At 42.1% G+C, this 17,793-nt stretch overlaps 1 protein-coding gene across 2 annotated transcripts in view; it reads right to left on the bottom strand.

Moving 5' to 3' along the window:
• Nucleotides 1-17,793, bottom strand: part of LOC124804803 (UDP-glucosyltransferase 2-like) — a 126,321-nt gene that overhangs the window by 34,123 nt on the left and 74,405 nt on the right. For both annotated transcript variants that reach the window (XM_047265140.1, XM_047265141.1), the window contains 2 exons: nucleotides 8,112-8,571; nucleotides 3,157-3,379 (listed from right to left, as the gene is read on the bottom strand). In XM_047265140.1, coding sequence (XP_047121096.1) covers nucleotides 3,157-3,379; nucleotides 8,112-8,571 — 683 coding nt within the window. The remainder of the gene's footprint in view (nucleotides 1-3,156; nucleotides 3,380-8,111; nucleotides 8,572-17,793) is intronic.

Raw genomic sequence — 17,793 nt, forward strand, 5'->3', positions numbered from 1 at the left:
GAGGTGTCATCATCAGATATTTCCCCTGATATAAATGCCTTTTCATCAACAGTTTCATACTACATATAGGTTCTACTATTCTACATCACTTTCATTTTAGCTTCATTTATTGTTAGCATATTCTGTGCTTCATGGATGGGTCATAATATTCAATTTTCAGTAAGAAAGGCTGTGTCATCCAAAGTGGTCTGATCCCCTCTCCAGAAATTTTATTTTACTCCCTACACTGTTTTTCAACATACTAGATGAACATCGATGGTCAAAAGTGGCAACTTAACCCATAATTGTTGTCTTTACATTGATACTGTAGGCAGTGAGGAAGGATATTAACCTGAAACAAGTGAATGTTGTTCAGTGTTTTTTGACTTACATCTATTTTCTACATTACTGGCAGCATCAGCATGAAGAATCTATTTGTCCTGTACAAACTGTACACAGAGCAAATATTTTATTTACACCTGCTGTCTTTCTGCCTTGCCTTTGCACAGAACAGAGTTCTGAAAACTCATACATTTATTTTTTTACTTCTGGTAACTTGTATATAGCTTTCCTGATATCATCAATTTTTACAAAGACCATTTGTTTGTCTACTACCTAAAATATGTCTGTCAATCACTCTGATTTCGATAATTTACATTTCCAAGAGCCTGACAATAAAAAGAGTAACATCCAGAATGCATGGCCAGATGTCAGTGTAACTTGGCATACATACACACCACTGGCGTGAATGGAAATAATTAGAGCTGCAATTCTCTGTGGCTAGTGGAATTTCACCAGAGTACGTTAGTATTGTTCATGTTTAATATTGTGTTTGGATATATAAGGGGAGTGAACAGTATCAGATGTTGAGTGGTCACTGTGGAGATAATGGAGATGCTGCATACTTCTTGAAATAGTATTATCAGCACCTGGAAGAGTTTGAAAGGATTCTCATTGTAAATCTACAATTGGCTGGCTGGTTAAGTCTCACAGTATCTAGATTTGTGCATCATTGGGATGTGACAGTGGATCAGTATAGAACTGCATGGGAATCTGAGGACAGGTGTACTCATCATCTAGGTTCCGATTGATCACCTTTGAGTACCATAAAGTAGGTCTGCCATCTGAGACCAAGTAATGGACTCCCTGCAACATTCTGCATCATCTCGCACCATTGATAAGACACTAGTACCAACAAGACTAGGCAATTGCCATCTGATTCATAGGCTGCAGTTGGTAATACAGCACAAATGGTCACATTTGTAGAGGTGCTGGCACTGGGAAGCATGGACTACTGATAGATGGTGTCATACTGTGTTCATGAGAGACTCATAGTTCTGCACTGCTGTGGATGACCACCAATGGCAATTGAGGTGGTAAGCTGGGGAGATGTCCCATTCTTCCAGAGTTTTGGAAGGCACACCAGGATTAACACCTGGTTTTTGCTGGTACTGACTGAGGGAACTCTGATGGCACAATGTTAAGTCACAGGTATCTTGCATCCTCATGTGTTACCTGTCATGTGACATTATCATGGTCATTCACATGAGTGCTCAAAGGAATTAATTACACTTCGGTAACATGATAAATCTGTCTAATCTAAAGGCCATAAATTCAACTAAATACATAGGAATTACAATCACGAACAACTTAAATTGGAAGAAACGCATAGAAAGTGTTGCGGGGAAGGTTAGCCAAAGACTGCATTTTATTGGCAGGACACTTAGAAAATGTGACAGATCTACTAAGGAAACTGCCTACACTACACTTGTCCATTCTCTTTTAGAATTCTGCTGCATGGTATGGGATCCTTACCAGATACAATTAACTGAGTACATCGAAAAAGTTCAAAGAAGGGCCAGATGTTTTGTATTATCACAAAATAGGGCAGAGAGTTCAAATAGTTGAAATGGCTCTACGCACTATGGGACTTAACATCTGAGGTCATCAGTCCCCTAGACTTAGAACTACTGAAACCCAACTAACCTAAGGACATCACACACATCCATGCCTGAGGCAGGATTCAAACCTGCGACCATAGCAGCAGCGCAGTTCCAGACTGAAGCACCTAGAACCACTCGGCCACAGTGGCCAGCAGGGCAGAGAGTGACATTGAAATGATACAGGATTTGGGGTGGATATAATTAAAACAAAGGCTTTTTTGTTCAGACAGAATCTTCTCACGAAATTCCAATCACCAACTTTCTCCTCCGAATGCAAAAATATTTTGTTGACACTGACCTACAATGGGAGAAATGATCAACATGATAAAATTAAGGGGAATCAGAGCTCGTACGGAAAGATATAGGTGTTCATTCTTTCTGCGTGGTATATGAGATTGGAATAACAGAGAATTTTGAAGGTGGTTCAATGAACCCTCTGCCAGGCACTTACATGTGACTTGCAGAGTATCCATGTATATGTTTTTTTCAACTGGGCACTGGGCAATGCCTGTCCACACATGGCACATGTCTCTATGAACTGCCTGCATGATGCTGATGTATGCTCATGACCATTAAGATAACTCACATCAGTCGCTGATAGAACGTGTTTGGGATCAATTTTGATGTCACATCTGTCCCAGTGCCAGTATCAAAGATAACAAGGTATGTAAGTTGGTGGCCAGCTTACCTCAGGACAGGATGTAATGCTTTGTTACATTGTTTCCAAACAAATTATTGAATGCATCCAGGACAGATGGGATGCAACATCATACAGACAAGTCCAGTCCAAGAAAGTGAGTAGATGCATTAGTTTTGACACTGAGCTCTTAATGGGGAGAAAGAGTTGCATATTACCACCTAGATACCACAATTCAGATTTTCACTGATCTCCATAAATCACTGGAGATAAATGCCACGGCTATTCCATCAACTACCTCTCAGTAGACTTTCCCTTGATCTTTGCCCATGTCTTGTAGCGTTCCGTGTCTAACTATCTCTGTATTCACAGGAAGGTGAACTGTAAATTTCCTTTCTTTTAAATTTCAGACTGTTGTAAATTGCTACTATGACGTTATTATGTGTTAATAATCCTTATCTGTCCCTAGAAATATCTCGGGAGCCCAATGTTTGATTTCTTAGTATCAAAATTGTACTGAGCAATGAAGGATGTAAATTGTGGGGCCAAATAGGGAGGACAGGTGAGGCAGAAGAACTGTTGCTTTCAGGCTCTTACCTAAAATGTCCTGCTGGGGAAACCATTTTCCTACAAGCACATTATCCGGTTTCCAGGGAAGGCTTCCATTCTCCCATTTCCAAACAATGCACTGTGGCAGCTCACGGAAGGCCTCCAGGAAGGCCTGCACTGTGTGCGGAGGCAATGTGCTGCTCCTGACATTGGTACCCAGGCTGAAGTAGATAGCACCATGCTTCGCACCATCCAGAAACTCTTGCAGCTCCTGTAAACATGCAAAATAAAAGTACGATATTAAACGATTCTGTCTTTGGACCACAGACTGTACTGTTTATGTCAGAACTATTTATAACTAAATGTCTTGCAGGAACCGGGTGATCTGGTGCTCAACACATTGACTGTCATGTGGCCGCCCCCAGCAGTAGGAGAACTGCATTCCTGATGGCAGGTGCCTGGCCTCGTTGTACAGTATTCATCTCTAAGTATCCGGCAGTCAACATGTTAAGCAAGTGCCCCATTACTACTGCCTATAGGAACCACACATCAGATTTCAAGGGTTGGATCATGGAGAGAGAGAGTATTTCTGCACTTTCTGGTTATCAGTCACCCTCTGCTGAGGGGCTATCATTTTGTAACATGCAGCTATGAGGTTTGTAAGTTATAGCTTGCTCAATAAGGCAGCTCAGAAACTAAAATTAATTTGTAGTACTATAGGTACATATAATTTGTACATGTTAGGTTCAAACGTAAACAAGCACCTGCTCAGCACATTCAGGGATTTGTCATCAGGTGCAGTGCACCTACACCAGATATTCTGACTGCTGTATGTTGCTATTAGTGCACGTGAGTGTGACAGTGCTGAGTGTAGTGTCGCCATGCCCAATCATGTAGTAACCAAGTTGTATACAGAACTGATCCAAATGACACAAATATGGCTTTATTCATAAATCTCTGAACAATGATGGAAATAAGACCTATGTGATTTCACACAAAACAAGACAAAAGAACTGTACAGAAGGGGCAACATAAGTGATATGCAGAACTACTGATATGAGCGACACAAATTAAAGAATGTAGTTAGAGTGAGTCAGCACTGCTTCCTGCAGTCGCTAGTAGACGATGTGGTGAAGACCGTGCCGTGTGCACACTTCCTACAGGTGGCCTCTAGGGGCTGGCCCGTGCTGATACAGTTGGTGGTAGATTTAAGTACACACGCATGGTGACACTACAGTCAGTGCTCTCACACTCACACACACTAGTAGTGGGATGCAGCAGTGATGGCACTGAAATAAGCCTCACCTATGTGGCAGTTATTTTGTCATTATTCTAGCATGAGTGATACAATGAGATGCACTAAAGCACTGAAAGCATTCACTGTTTTTTGCCAATCATTGTGTTAAATGTGTTTGTTTCAAAATTCATAGGAGAGTTACTATCACTGTACCAACAGTTATGTTCATGTGGACCTCTAGTCCACATGTGCAATGTGAGCGTGTGAAGCTGTTTTGTGTTGTGTAGTGAAACACAGATATTAAAAACTGTTAAAAGTGAGAAACAGGTTGTGCTTAAGGTCTATGAGAAGTTCTTGAAAAAAAATCTGTCACTACCAATACAGTTTTGTGCTAAATGGCAACTAAAGCTATACTGCTCGCTAGATGTTAGTGGTTATTGTCCAGCTGACACGGTAAATTAATGCAGCAGCTGTAGGCTATACTGTGCATCACTTGTGTTCCAGTGGTGAAGGTGGCAGCATAGATGCATTTTAAATACTCCACAGCTGATGTGCCAGCTGTGATACAACAACGCAAACATACGGTAATAATTATATGTGAATGCAGTCAACGTGGCATGATTTAGATTCCATGGGAAGGAGACTCCAATGAAATAATGACAAACAAGGAGGAACACATAGCATAATGTTTACTTCTGTATTAAACTTACAATGAGCAGAATATAGTAATACCAACAACTCCCTGTGCAAATTATGATATCCACATTTTTTCACACTTCTCACGTACTGTACAGTTGACAGTTACTCATACCACTGGTTCTGGAAAATCCTTTTCCTTCTAGTGTACATTCTCTCACAAAGGTGGTGTCTTGATTGCATCTACAACACTACTTCCTTTCACTAAAAGCAGTTACAGACTACAGCAGATTATAAGTCCTAGTTTTTAAGGCCTGTATATTGTAATCATCATACAATCTTTCAGTAACATACAGTTCATTTTAACTTTGGATCTGCTACGTTTCTGTTTGTCTCCTGTAGTTGTTGTATCTCACAGTTGCTGTGTTTATACAAGTCAGGCATTATATTTTCCTTGGTAAATGTTACACACTCATTATTAATAGCTGTTACTACAAAAACTGAGTTAAAAGAACTAAAAATTGCATGCTTTCGATAAAAATAACCAAAATATGGGGTTTGATGATTTGTGGCTTCACGAACTGCAGCCAAAAAGTGGATCCTGAAACAAATTAACATGTGGGGGCCCAACCACCGAAGATATCAAACATACAACACAACCCTTTATCTGCCAAATCAAAATAGCTCCAAACACTTAAACTTTTCTGGCATGTTTCCAGTCTTAACCATGTCTCTGAACATATTAATTGTAGTCTTATCAAGAAGCAGTGCTCTCACAAAAGTTAAGTTGTGCCTTGAATATCATCATCTGGAAGCTTACTAGCAGCACCTGGCATAAGTGCCCTGGTGTCATCAGTACACCTGTTCTTTCTCTTCACAGCAATGTATCCAGCATCCATATGGAGAAATTATGCCACACAGTGTAGCACTAATCTGAATGAAGTGTAGCCCATTTTATCAGGATACTTGTGGCCAACTGTAGTCAGCAAAACATACCCCATGATGGGCAGAGTACATCAATACATGATGAAAGATAGTATAGAGATTGAAAAGAGGGACTAAAATGGCACAAGACAGGGAGTGCATGGTTATGAAGCCTCACTATGTAAGCTCAAATCAGAACAGCTTTCCTGTTGATATTAGAGCTTTGGCAAAATACAGCAGTGAATCTGCATACAGCAAAAGAGAAACTTTCTGCAATGCCCAACATGTTCTGTATGACATGAAACATGCAGAATTGTCTAAGGGTGGAAGTGATGTGCTGCAAGGAGAACCTGCAGCAGTGTGAAACAGCACTAGATAGGTCTGTATGACTGCATGAACTAAGGAGAAACAACATCCTCTTGTTTGTATGAACCTTATTATTATGAATGATTTGTTTAAATGCAGTGAAAAGTGACTGACACAAATTCTGCAACGTTTACCTGCTCAACGTTCAAATTCTGCAAATTTGGCTCAGGACTAGGGTACAAACTACACAACTAGTAGCTGACCTGTGCTCCTCTGTTGAACACACTTCCAACACATCAGCAAGCCATACTGTAGAAGTGTAACAGTGCTACAGTACTATTACATTTTTATCACGTAATTTTAAAAAAAAGGTAAATCATTATCTTAAGTATCCTAATTGACAGGAGGATGATGAAAAAGTGTTTAAAGGAAAGGAAGTATATAATAATGAGCATCAAATGGAAATACTTTAATTCGGAAGATATTTTTAATTTAAGGATAACTTTATGCTTAGTGGGAAACACACTTAACATAGTCTAACACATCCATTTCACAATTTTGACATTGTGCAGTTTTGTTTGGAATAAATACTTGTCTTTCTTTGGTTTTCTCATCAGTTTTCCAAAGTACAGAGGACCTGTGTGTCCAAACACAAGGAAAGAAAAAGTAATTTTCCTCAGCAATACAATTTTCTATGGGTCAGAAAACTGTATGAGTAATGGATTTCTGGCATGATGCTCACTAGAACACAAAAAAACACCTCTTCATCTTTCAAGTAAGTTTGAGAATAATGAAGTCCTTCCCTATTTCACACTATTTTCTTTATTTTTTGTTCTGTCTGTTACCAACTTCCTGTCTATCTCTTGTACTGAAGATGTGTCATGGGCATGATCCCCCATAGCCAGCTGGTGTGGCCAAGTGGTTCTAGGTGCTACAGTCTGGAACCACGTGACCACTATGGTTGGTTGGTTGACGAAGGAGACCAGACAGCGTGGTCATCGGTCTCATCGGATTAGGGAAGGATGGGGAAGGAAGTCAGCCGTCCCCTTTCAGAGGAACCATCCCGGCATTTGCCTGGAGTGATTTAGGGAAATCACGGAAAACCTAAATCAGGATGGCCGGACGCGGGATTGAACCGTCGTCCTCCCGAATGCGAGTCCAGTGTCTAACCACTGTGCCACGTTGCTCGGTTCCACTATGGTCACAGGTTCGGATCCTGCCTCGGGCCTGGATGTATGTGATGTCCTTAGGTTGGTTAGGTTTAAGTAGTTCTATGTTCTAGGGGACTGATGACCTCAGATGTTACGTCCCATAGCTCAGATGTTACGTCACATAGCGCTCAGAGCCATTTCAACTATTTGACCTATTCCACATATTCCATACCACTTTTCAGTCACTTAGTTTCTCAACACTAGGTTAAGCACTGATATGCTTGTTTCTACCACGACCTAGAAGCTACTTGGCCATAAGGTGACACTGCTGGACATTCCTGTTTGGCAGGAAACTCTGTGTAAGCACTCTCCTATTGGAAGGTCAAGTTGTGAAATTTGAGTTGAAGGGTTAGTAGACCATTCCATAATTTTTTCTAAACTGTGAAGTTCGTATCTGCTCATGAAAAACTGTTAAGGCTGCAGAATTTTGGGATATGTGGTCAGTTTCATATCTTCTGTTTGTATTTTAGATTTATTTTGATTGTGCAGTCTGTATATCTTTCTGTATAATTTTCAGTCTTTACTTTTTTACTTTGATGTTCTGGAGCTGAAGATAGCAATAATGATAATAACAAAGGGTATGCAGGGATGAAATATGAAAACAATATAAATAAATGTAAGTATGCACTGAAGTGTTCTAACAACAATCCAAAAATAAAGTTGAAACCACACAGGATAATGTGTGAGACCTGCGGTAGTGGCTTAGTGTCAGTCTCGACATGCAGTCCCGTGAGCTCGATGACGTTGGGCAGGTTTGGCCTGGGGTAGTGGCTGCTAAAGTGGGCTGTGACGATAAGCAGGCTGAAATTGCGATCTGTTTCAAAAACAGATGGCGGCTCGGGCCCGAAGTACTGCCGCATGACGACCTCGTGCTCTGGCAGGACAGTGTAGAACCAGTAGTGCATGAAGCGCAGGTAGTGGTACGTATTGTAGAGGCGCTGCCAGAATGTCATGCGGTCAGGCAGCCCGACAAACACGTCCGGCAGGTAGGCGGGGTTGGTGGGGTTGCCGATGGTGTAGTGGCTGGGCATCATGGCAGGCAGCGTAACAATCCCCACTAGTGGTGGACGGCCCGCTCTGTGCACCAGCCCATAGTAGCACTGGAACGGCAGTCGCTCTGTCACCACTAAGTCGAACTTCTCATCCTTCCTGCAATGACAGTAGACAGCCTGTAGTCTCAATACTCGTATGAAGGCTAGGAAAGAGACTGTCAACACTGTGTGACTAGTGGTTTATGATCTCCTCAGCCTGTTGTGTTGATATGCCCCCTCCAAGTGAAATCTAGGAGAGGGAATATCCACAGGCTGAAAAACATGTGAATTATGAATATACACTGAAGTACTAAGGAAACTGGTACAGGCATGCACATTCAAACACAGTGATACGTAAACAGGCAGAATATTGTGCTGCGGCTGACAACGCCTATATAAGGCAACAAGTGTGTGGCGCAGGTGTTAGATCAGTTGTTGCTGCTGCAACGGCAGGTTATCAAGATTTAAGTGAGTTTGAACATGGTGTTACAATTGGCACATTAGTAATGGCACACAGCATCTCCAATGTAGCAGTGAAGTGGGGAATTTTCTGTATGACCATTTCACGAGTGTACTGTGAACATCAGGAAACCGGTAAAGCATCAGATCTCTGACGTTGTTGTGGCCGGAAAAAGATCCTCTAAGAACAGGAACAACGATGACTAAAGGGAATCGTTCAACGTGACAGAAGTTCAACCCTTCCACAAACTGCTGCAAATTTCAATGCTGGGCCATCAACAAGTGTCAGTGTGTCAACCATTCAATGAAACATCACTGATATAGGTTTTCGGAGCCAGGGGCCCAATTGTGTAACCGTGATAACTGCATACCACAAAGCTTTATGCCTTGGCTGGGCCCATCAACACTAACACTGGGCTGTTGACTCAAAACATGTTGCCTGGTCAGGCAAGTCTCATCTCAAATTGTATTGAGCGCATGGAAGTGTACGGGTATGGAAACAACATCATGAATCTAGCATGTCAGCAGGGGACAGTTCAAGCTGGTGGAGGCTCTGTAATGGTGTGGGGCGTGTGCAGTTGGAGAGATATGGGATCCCTGGTAAGTCTAGATATGACTAACAGGGGACACATACGTGAGCATCCTGTTGGTCATTCATGTCCATTATGCATTCTGATGGACTTGGGCAATTCCAGCAGGACAATGTGACCCCATACGTCCAGAATTGTTACAGAGCAGCTCCAGGAAAACTCTTCTGAGTTTAAACACTTCCGCTGGCCACCAAACTCCTCAGACACGAACCTTATTGAGCATATCTCAGATGCCTTGCTACATGCCGTTCAGAAGAGATCTCCACCCCCTCGAAATACTCTTACAGATTTATGGATAGCTCTGCAGGATTCATGGTGTCAGTTCCCTCCAGCACTACTTGAGACACTAGTCAACTCCAGGCCACATCGTGTTGCGGCACTTCTGCGTGCTCGCGGGGACCCTACACGATATTACGCAGGTGTACCAGTTTTCTTGGCTCGTCAGTGTAGATACATCTACATTACTGAAACTTAAAACAAACAACATGTCTACAAATGAATTAAACAATGAAGGTATATTAAACACTCCTTCAGTCACACGATGGACTGGAGGAAATTACAAAAAATTAAATAATAAAGATTGTCAGGGCATATATGTGATGTCTGCTAATGTCCTCCCATGTTATTGCTGAACCAAGTCTATGATAATTAATAAGTGGTTCTCTGATGGTGTATTTCCGGAATTTCTGAAACTTGCAATGACGATACCAGATTATGAAAATGGTGAGCCATGTGTGGTTGCAAGCTTCAGACCAATCTCAATAGCTCCAATCTTTGCTAAAGTCATTGACACTGGACCAAATCCCAAATTACTTTGAAATTAATAAACCCTTCTCACATACACAACATGGTTCCTGCAAAGGCAGATCTACAACAGTAGCAGCACTAGATCTGGTTACCAGGATGAAGCACAGTTCTGAAGAAAAAGAATCTTTAGCAGTGACATTTTGTGACCTTGTAAACTGTTTGGCTGCATTCTCCAGATCCTTCTGAACAAACTCTGTCGGTATAGAGTTGAAGCCACCATTCTGGCAACCCTCAAATCTTACCTGTAAAAGAGGAAGCAGATTGTATGAGTCCAAGAGGAGCTCTATCATGTGAATGGAAACTGGAATACAGTCTATCACAAGGATTGGCAATGTGCCCTTCCTGTTCTTATTTTGTAAATGACTTGAGCTCTCATGGACAGTTCTTGCAAATTGCAGATGTCACAACTTTGTGCTCGAAAGGCATCAGCACTAGGAAGGATCAAGAAGAAGCAGATGTTTTGTTTGATGTGACAAAAGAATGGTTTGTTATAAATAAAATGAAAATCAATGGAGAAAAAATGCAAAAACTGGTATGTAGCCTCAATGACAAAGGATGGCTTAACTGAATAGAGGTTGTGAAACTTATGGGGTTTATGGTGGACAGCAGACTCATTTGGCAAGACCACAGCGCACATGTGTGTGACGAACTGTCATGAGTCCTGTACATCCTGAGAAAACTGAAACATGTGATACACTGACTATGGCCTGTTACTACGGGGTTACACTACAGGTTGCAAGAAAGAAGATTACATAAAAAAACCAATAAGGATCATAAAATCAAGCAGCAGACAGGAGCACTGCAAGCCAGTACTCACAAAATTGGGAATAATGACTGTATTATTATGTATTTTTGTGCCTCCTTCACATTAAGGAAGGATTCCGTCAGTAAGAGGCATGACATACATGACCATAACACCCTCAACAAAGAGAGCATAAATGTTCTAACCTGTTGATGGTCCAAAAAAAGAGATAGCTTTCGGAACATTGCCCTGAGAATGTTCAGATTACTACCCATGGATGTGCTGGTCCTGCCACTGGAGAGGTTCAAGAACAAAATTTCAAGAGACTTAAGATTACATCCACTATACTCCACCCTGGAGTTCTTTTACTGTTAAGAAAGTGAATGGATTTACTTAAATTTCACCAAAACTATTGAATCTTTTAGAGACTCAGTTGCCAGTAAGATTAAACGTCTATACTGTAAAATGCTTAATATCTTAATTTTTTATATTGTACATATTATTTGTATATAGAAAATTTTGTAATATCTGACATCGTCTACCCACCCATGGGTGGCTAATCACACAGACTTGGTAGTAAAGAAACAGTAGTTGTAGGTAGATTCAGGTGCATTTCATTTTGGAAATCATCCACGAATTCAGTATTCCGAGATCCACAGTGTCAACGGGACTAGTGTAGCAGGGGATACAACCCGTCGGCTTTGGACATTGACGTCACAAGTCGCCAATCGAGAAGCGATTCTTCTTAGTGTTGTAGCTCCCTTTAGTGGCTGATAAGTGTTTTTTGGCTTTTTTAAAAAAAATCTCACGAGATAGAATAAACAGATCCACTTTATTAAGCAATCAGTAAAAAAACGAAACTGAAACATAACGGCAAAAGCGAAAATGGTAAACTGCTATCTGGCGACTTGTGACGTCATTGTCCAAAGCCGACGGGTTGTATCCCCTGTTACACTAGACCCGTGTCAACAGTGTGCTGTGATTATCAAATTTCAGGCATTACATATCAGCACGAATAACACAGCAGCTGACGGCCTTCACTTATCGACTGAGAGCAGCGGTGTTTGGATAGCTCTGTCAGTGCTAACAGCAAGAAACTTTCAGTGAAATAACTACAGAAATCAATGTGAGACAAACGGTGAATGTGTCTGTTTGGACAGTGCGGCAAAATTTGGCGTTTATGGGCTACGGTAGCAGATGACCAATGCATGTGCCTTTTCTAACAGCACCATCTCTCTTAGGCTCGTGACCATATCAGTTGGACTCTAGACGACTGGAAAACCAAGGCCTCATCAGAGGAGTGACGATTTCAGTCGGTAAGAGCTAATGACAGGGTTTCAGTGTGGTGCAGATCCCACAAAGCCGTGGGCGCAAGTTATGAACAACACACTATGCAAGCACATGGTGGCTCCATAATGGTACGGACTGTGTCTACATGGAATGGACTGGGTACTCTGATCCAACTGAACCAATCATTGATCACAAGTGGTTACGTTTGGCTACTTGGAAACCATTTGCGGCCATTCATCGACTTATTGTTGCCAAACAAGGATGTCATGTCACTGGGCCACAATTGTTTGTGACTGGTTTGAAGAATATTCTGGATAATTTGAGCGAATGATTTGGCGACCTAGACCATCCGACATGAAACCAATCGAACATTTATGGAAATAATCGAGAGGTCAGTACAGAAGGATGTCATGTCACCGGGCCACAATTGTTTGTGACTGGTTTGAAGAATATTCTGGACAATTTGAGTGAATGATTTGGCGACCTAGACCATCCGACATGAAACCAATCGAACATTTACGGAAATAATCGAGAGGTCAGTACAGACAACACTTTCGCAATTGCGGGCGGCTATAGAGGTAGCATGACTGGATATTTCTGCAAGGGGCCTCCAACGACAGGGGACTTCCATCGACTTACTGAGTCCATGCCACATCGAGTTGCTGCACTGCACAGGACAAAAGGAAGTATGCCACGACTCTTGTCATCTCAGCGTACGTCTCACACAGCATAAACAGAACTGTAGCACCTTCTCTTTAACCTCTGCATGTTTGAGCAGTGTTAGTTGCTTGTTGTCACGCTGTTATTGTTTGTCAGTAGGTGTGTACAGGGGTGGATAAACATACAGGAACATCAAAGACACAATACATGACCGTGCCTAATATGTTGTAGGAAAAGCAGCTTCGTCTTGGAATGCTGTGTTTTCAAGGGAATCTTGTAACAATCTCCCTGCAAAATAGTGCCAATTTTAGGTAAAGGCAATGGAGGTGAATAGAGATCGTGCACCCTTCTCTCCAGAGCAGACTACAAAGGCTCTATAATTTCACATCTTATGACTGTGGTGGCTAGGGGAGACGCGACAGTTCATCCTGGTGCTAACAAAACCAGTCCAGACAATGTGAGCTGTGTGAACAGAGGCAGTGTCGTCTTGGAAAACAGCATCACCACTGTAGAACGAACATTGTTTCATGGGAGTGACCTGATCAGCCCAAGTGGTCACATAATCCTTGGAATAATGAGACGTCGCAGAGTAGTCATGGGGCCCATGGAACATCAAGACATGGTCCCCCGAATGATCACCAAAGATCCCATCATGTTTCACTCTTAGGACATAAACTCGGCCAGAAGTTAGGAACAGTGCGCAACAAGACTCTTCCGACCCAATGGTTCCCTTCCACTGTTCCATAGTCCAGCGTTTTATGGACTCGACACCACGATTTTTTGTTACATTTGTTCGCATTACTGGTGTGCAGTTTTGGAATTCCAGTTTGCCCTGAAATCACCAGATTGTGGAGCTCCATTCGTGCTATTGTGCTGACACAGTTCGCGAGACATTTAGTTCTGCGGTGACTTTTGCAGCTGTCGTCATCTTGGCACAGTCCGCTTCAATGACCGTCTGTTGTGATCACTCAACATGCTTTCTTGCGCGTTGTGACTTACAAGGGAAGACATTCTTTCGCTCACGCCGTATGCTGTACTATCTTCGATATGGTGCCTCTTGAAGGGTTTTAAAACACTTCTGGCTAGCCGGCCGGTGAGGCCGAGCGGTTCTAGGCGCTACAGTCTGGAACCGCGCGACCGCTACGGTCACAGGTTCGACTCCTGCCTCGGGCATGGGTGTGTGTGATGTCCTTAGGTTAGTTAACTTTAAGTAGTTCTAAGTTCCGGGGGACTGATGACCTCAGAAGTTAAGTCCCATAGTGCTCAGAGCCATTTTTGAACTTCTGGTTACAGAAGCACCACCATACGAGTACCAACAGTTTGTTGTAGTTTAAAGTCACTTAGCTCTGACAACGCGCTTACAACTAGGCCTACGCTGGACACTGTTCTCAACACGACTGATCAGTGCAACTTACTGAAGACGTTGCTCTAAGAACAGTTAGTGGCCAAATACAACAGCTCAAAGTGCAGGCTTGGCTAGCAACTCCTTTTATGTTCAAGCATGCATTTCTCGCATGGTTTCCGATTTTGTCCAACTCTTATACCCTGTATCATTTCGAAGGAAGTTATGCACACAATATGCTAAGTTGTGAAATGCATAAATGGTGTCCACCGTGAATAACATATTTATCTCAAACTGACAGCCGTGCATGTGAAGCTACGGGATCTCGCCAGTTCGTTTTTATTTTCGATTCAACAAGCCTGTATAAAATTTCGAATTGTTCGCAAGACATGCAAAAATATTCACTGTTCGGTCTATACAAAATCATAGTTCCTTGCAAAGATGGTGAAATTTACCTGTCTTCCTGTGTACTAGTTTACCGAAGAGAAAGTAAAAGCAGCAGTTAGTCGCCTTCGACCAACTGCATGGCTCTAATAAATAAGGCATTGACTACAGTGAGTCGGCTGATATAATATAAATATTTCAAAATATTATTGACGATTTGTACATTCAGATAAAGGGGAGCAAAGCATTTCCTGGTTATGCACACAATATGCTAAGTTGCGAAATGTTTTCAACGGCCACATTCCAGCAAACGCGACACTACTAGAACACGAACACAAATTAGTTGAGGCCTAATAATGACACCGGTACTTACTTGTATCATTTCTCTCCTGATTCGGTTTCGCAGCAAAACCTTCACAAAACTTCTGACTTCTTAATCTTTTCATGGTACTCCTTACGAGACGCGTACACTATGTCAGCATATTTCTTCATCACTTCAATAAACAGTTGCACATCCTTGGCTGCACCGCCGGCAGGCTGGCGGCAGCTGTTGCAAGGGTTGTGAACAAGTGTGCGTGGCCCAATACTCCTGTAGCTGCCACTTCGCGGCGATCGGTGTGATATCGCTTCGCTACGGAGCAACAGTGGTTGGCGGGCACAACTCACCCGCCACGTTTTCGGGGAGAGATCGCAGCTTTACTGCCACAGAGTGTGTGCCTCAGCACTACTGCGAGCTCGCGATAACAAAACACTCGCGCATCGAGCCTTTGTCTCAGCCTTTAAGCCGTCCTCACATGGGACCCGTTTCTCACCGAGAAGTACGGCAAGGGTGGTTCTCAGCATGGTTGGTAACACGCTTGGAAACGACGTGGTACATCACGCGGAAAGTTCACCTCCTACGAATCCGCGACCACAGACGCCAGCTGCAGTTGTCTGCGACATCTGGAGTGTGGACCATTACATTTGTTTCTCAACAGACGTGCTTAAATTGCTGTGCCACGGATAGTCGAAGATGAGCGACAAAATAGCGACAAGATTGTGGACATTCTCTGGACTGAACAACAAACTGTTACGCATAATTAAAAATTTGCTTTAGCATTATTTAGTAGTCATAAACCGTCACCTAACTCATTTTACCTTTTTGAAATACAAGGGAAAGCGCCTCCGCTCGGCAGTGTTATTTTCATCACTATAAAACCACGGTTCTTTTTCACTGCAAATATTAAAATGTATATTTATTCTTTGTTAACATGCTACCCACGTTGTCCTGTCTGTGGCATATGTTGTACAGAATTGCATTTCGTTGGGACATCCTATTAGGCACGTTCACAAAACTGAATGAACTCGCTCCTGAACAGAATGCTCCCTTATTTGTACAGGGCATCGAATATTCCAGAAAATGCTTGAATGAATTAAAATGAAGTCACTGAATTGTTTAGTTCGTAGCCTGCGCTTCTATCCCCTACACTACAGATGCTAAATGTGACAAATGTCTGATATCACCATCTCCTGAAGGCTATAATCGCCGGTATGTAATTAACTCTGACAAGTAATTATCTTCTTAAGTCTTTATGTAGCATATATCCTACACCCTTTTTTTTTAAGCTCAAGGAATAAACTGATCCCCCTGTGCCTGATTGTAGAACGTAGCTTTGATTTAATGCCATGTTTTCACTGCCTCATTTGTTTTCGATTCTGCATATTCCCAGTAGGTGGCAGCATCTGCTGCTTCTTTTTTTTATGCTGTTTATCGGAGCGTCATCATGTCTTCGAGGGATAAAGGTAATTTTCGTTTGTTTTTAGAAATTTGAAATAGAATGTGTTTACAGCATGCTGTAATATGCTGATATACCCTGCACTATCGAATAAGTGATCGTTTATTTCATCACAACAACATAGCAATATATTTTTTCTCGGTGTAGTACTGAATCTATTTTCGGCAACAACATATACTTTCACAGGCGAGTGGCAGTGTTTTTGTAATTTATAGGAGTTCAATATTCAGTTTCACATATTTCAGTACTTTTTAACGTAAATATCGTGAACACGTTCTAAAATATTGGCGAATCATACCGTTTTTTTAAGATTTGGTATTGTAATCTTATTTTGTCCCAGAACTACGCATCAGTCACCAACATAAACTTTTCATTCATAAAATCTAAGCTCAGAACTGAGGAGATTATAACAAATAGTACTACAAACGACGCATTTATGACAAATCAATGCGCCATACAATCTACAGTGGCACCATACAAATTATAACAGGAAAAGCACCAAATATGGAAAGCCATCAATATGTCGTTTCGTAGGCCTATCATTTTGTTGTAACAAAGCGACCATCAATGTGTCGGTGTTTTGAAACACCATATATTAACAGAACGTGAATGATATAAAATCCATCAAATATGAGCTTCAACTGCGGGCAACATGATCCGATATAATGTCTCAAATAATAGGTTCTGCTTGCGACGTGCAAAGCGATCTTGCATATCACTAGCCACGTTCCTTTCCACGAAACAATAATTTGACGTGTCTGATTTGCCTTTCTCGCTTGGGAATGATCCAAAACATGGAACTCCATGTTGTGACGTTACAAAACTCGACTAGCTCCAAACAGCTCCACACCCAAGTTCGGTTTCACGCCGCGTGTTGAGACGGATTTTAGGACTGAAACGCTTGCATAAGAAAAAGTAACTCTATTTACACATTTAGGCAACGGCCTTGCCGCACTGGATACACCGGTTCCCGCGAGATCACCAAAGTTAAGCGCTGTCGGGCGTGGTCGGCGCTTGGATGGGTGACCATCCAGCCGCCATGCGCTGTTGCCATTTTTCGGGGTGCACTCAGCCTCGTGATGCCAATTGACGAGCCGAATAGTAGTGGCTCCGGTCCAAGAAAACCATCATAACGACCGGGAGAGCGGTGTGCTGACCACACACCCCTCCTATCTGCATTCTCAACTGATGATGATACGGCGGTCGGATGGTCCCGATGGGCCACTTGTGACCTGAAGACGGAGTGCTTTATATATATATATATATATATATATATATATATATATATATA

This window comes from Schistocerca piceifrons, chromosome 7 (genome assembly GCF_021461385.2).
Source record: "Schistocerca piceifrons isolate TAMUIC-IGC-003096 chromosome 7, iqSchPice1.1, whole genome shotgun sequence".
Taxonomy (NCBI): domain Eukaryota; kingdom Metazoa; phylum Arthropoda; class Insecta; order Orthoptera; family Acrididae; genus Schistocerca; species Schistocerca piceifrons.